At 38.8% G+C, this 3,273-nt stretch overlaps 1 protein-coding gene across 1 annotated transcript; it reads left to right on the top strand.

Annotated features, from left to right (window-relative positions):
- Nucleotides 1-444: 444 nt before the first annotated feature.
- Nucleotides 445-1,689, top strand: LOC110104717 (TATA-binding protein-associated factor 2N-like). Its single transcript, XM_020833945.2, has 2 exons — nucleotides 445-838; nucleotides 947-1,689. The coding sequence occupies exons 1-2, from the start codon at nucleotides 655-657 to the stop codon at nucleotides 1,687-1,689; spliced, it is 927 nt and encodes a 308-aa protein (XP_020689604.1). The 5' UTR covers nucleotides 445-654.
- The last annotated feature ends 1,584 nt before the right edge of the window (nucleotides 1,690-3,273 follow it).

Genomic DNA, 3,273 nt, shown 5'->3' with positions numbered 1-3,273 from the left:
TGATTTTAATTTCAATAAAATATTTGAAACCATTAAATATTTCTGATTTTATATAATTTAAAATAAGCGAAACTATTTAGCAAGTTATTTTCTTAGAATTCCAAAAATATTATTTATGTTAAGAATTAAAAACTTAAATTTATCATCAAAAATATTTTTTTCTAGTTATATATATAAGATTTCTTAAAGCAATTTTTTTAACCACAAAATTGTTTTAAAAATCAGTAAAAAAGTCATATCTCAAACATGCCTAAGTTAAATTCTTGGCGATAAGTTAATTTTAGAAGAAAAAATCAGATATATCTCAGTAATTAAGGAACCAAATCTCCACACGTGTGAGGTTAGGCCGGCGGGCCGCACGATATGTTCGGAAAGAAATCAGTCACACGTGCGACACATGTACCGCACCGCATCGCCTTCGCGATTTTTACAAATTCATGCCTTTCCTATCTATCGTCCTGCTACCTGGAACCCTAATTGGCGTGAGGGAGACCGGGAAGGGAGGAGGCGGCGGCGGTGGCTAGAAGGAGCCCAGAAAGGATAGTATGGAGTGGTATTTTTCTTAGTGTTATTGCGTGAGACCAGTCTAGGGTTTGGCCAAAGTTGCATTAATCTGGAAACCCTAGGAGGTTTCTTTAAGCCCTAGCAGTCCACATGGCTCGCCAGGACAACCCGTTTGCTCTTCTTGGTGATGATGACGACGGAGCCGACGTTTCAGTTCTCCTCGCTAAGGTCGAGGCCAAGATGCCGGCTCTAACGCCCCCGGCGACAGAGCAGACAAAGCAGAAGACTGGACCCAATGGTCTTTCATCTAAGCTTTCCGCTCCCGGAGAGTTTGGTGAGTTTTTTTTTTTTTGTTTGTTTGTCGTCAGAAATACGTTGCTTGCGATTTTGTTTCCATTGTGTGTGTATGCTGACGATCTCTTTTTGGTTTCTTCTTTCACAGTGAGGGGAGAGAGAGGCCGGGGGAGGGGTGGTCGTGGCCGGGGTCTAGGAAGGGGTGGATTTGGTAATGTTGGTGGTGGCGATGCCATTGAACAGCCAGAGCATTTGTATGATAGAGGTTATAGTGGTGAATCTGGTGGTGAGCGGAGTCGTGGGCGGGGTGGTAGAGGTGGAATGGGCCGTGGAAGGGGAAGAGGCTTTACTGGGATTGGTAACAGGAACCAGGTGGACTATGGGAATCCGGAAGATGGTAGAGAAGAAGGAGGTGAGTTCCAGGAAAAGGGCTATGGCGAGAGTCGGCCGTCCAGGTATGATAGTAGAAAGTTTGGGGAGGAGAATCAGGGACCAGATGGCGAGGAGAGGGAGAACCGTGGGTTTAGGGGATATGGTGCTGATCGCGAGAACCGTGGGTTGAGGGGACAGGGATCTGATCTGGAGAGACGGGAGTTTAGGGATGGTGAGGGCTACGAGAGGAAGCGAGAGTTTAGGGACGGTGAGGGATACGACAGGAGTTATGGTGGTGATGGGGAGAACCGTGGATTCAGAGGTGGTGAGGGCCGTGGAAGAGGATATGGTGGAAGTGGCCGGAGGGGTGGACGTGATGGTGGACGAGGTGGAGGTCGATATGAGTCTAATGGTGGATGGAATGCATCTGAAACTAATAAAGCTTCTGCTGATGAAAAGGAGCCGACTGTAAACAATTCAAACAATGATGATGGTGGCTCTGGACGGTATGTTTCCTAACCTCATTGCACCCAGTTTTTACAAGGCTGTGAATGCAATGAATTATAGCTGCAATCAAATGGTATCTAATTCTAAATGAGAGATACTTCTATCATAACATGTAGGATTTGATTTGTTTTATTTTTCTCTTGCCAGCTTCTCAAAAAGTATTTTTGGTATGAGAAATATGCTTGCACATGCATCATATCTATGAATTGATGAATATTTGAACCAATTTCCGGAACAACTTTTTTCTGTATGGGTATGATGATTTTATATCATATAGCATCACAAAGCACATATATGCAAAACCATGTCTTAATGTTTCTATGTGCTTTATTGTTTCTTGTTTTTGCGGGATTCTTTTTATGTCAAAGGAGAGTTGAATTGCTTTAATTTGGTAAGCACAAAGGTGAGGAACTCTTGTATTAGATTATCTGTTTGAATCATATTGCGCTTTTTTGGTTCATATTTTGTCGGGATTCTTGTATGTTCAAGGAGAGTTGAATTGCCTTGGATTTTAGCAATTATAAAACTATCCTACACCTATTTAGAGAATCTATTACTATCACATCATTCTTACATTTTAGAATTTTAGGCTTATTTCTTGCATATTTGACACAAGATTATTTATCTTTTGTAAGAGAATTTTTTTTATTATCCTTTTAATTCCTAGATATATGAAAATATGTAAATTCATAGAAAAAATATAGTTACTTTGTACATGCCTGCTCGCCTTTATTATATATAACTTCAAAAAAATTTAAGTGTAGTTAAATAAATGTGTACAGATATAATATTTACTTATTGCTATAAAGTATTGATTGTAAGTAATAAATGTATATGCATTGTGCATTATATATATTTATATAATATCTATATGATGATTTTATATATTTATATATCTACAATTGGATTTCATCAAGGATCGACATTGAGTTCATATTTCTTTTTTAAGTAATTATGACCTTTTTGATAAAGGTTATTTAAAATGTGGTGTTTTTGTCTATGCCTTTTCACATAGTTCTAATCGATGAGATATCTATTAAAATAAATAAACATTAGAGCATTGGAGAAAGTGTAAAAAGGATAAGAGGGTTTGAATTATTAGAACAAAGGCTGAGCCATATATTTCAATGCCATGCGGCACACCATGACATCATTTGTATGGTATGTCGCAGATGTTCAAAATGGCACTCGTTATTTGCGTCGTACATGAGCAATAGTGCATGGTGTAAAACCAACATAGTGTGTGCTTTTTAATATATATTGGGGGGGGGGGTTATTTTAAAAATAAATATTTTTGTTTATATTATTAATTTTATCATTTATTTAATAATTTAATAGTGTTTCCATTTGATAGATCGGCGAGACCGGCCTAAGGAAGGCCAGCTGAACCAGCCTTAGGTCTGGTTTACTCTAGGCGGCCAGCCCAGCCGCCGACCCCCTTGTGGGGCCCATTACTTGAAAAGGAGGGGGCATATTAGGCAGGTTTTGATGCAAGAACACAAATATTGTAAACTCAAGTCTTCCTTTCCATAAACATAACAATACTATTATAAATAAAGACACACCTTAGAATACAAATAAAAAAGACACCCCGCC

Source organism: Dendrobium catenatum, unplaced genomic scaffold, assembly GCF_001605985.2.
Source record: "Dendrobium catenatum unplaced genomic scaffold, ASM160598v2 fragScaff_scaffold_133, whole genome shotgun sequence".
Classification (NCBI taxonomy): Eukaryota; Viridiplantae; Streptophyta; class Magnoliopsida; order Asparagales; family Orchidaceae; genus Dendrobium; species Dendrobium catenatum.
Note: the sequence above shows the minus strand (reverse complement) of the source record. Positions and strands in the feature narration are given on the sequence as shown.

Coding starts and splice junctions, on each gene's coding strand:
- LOC110104717 (XM_020833945.2), top strand. CDS start 655: ATGGCTCGCCAGGACAACCCGTTTGCTCTTCTTGGTGATGATGACGAC. Junction 839..946: donor TTCCGCTCCCGGAGAGTTTG/GTGAGTTTTTTT, acceptor CTTCTTTCACAG/TGAGGGGAGAGAGAGGCCGG.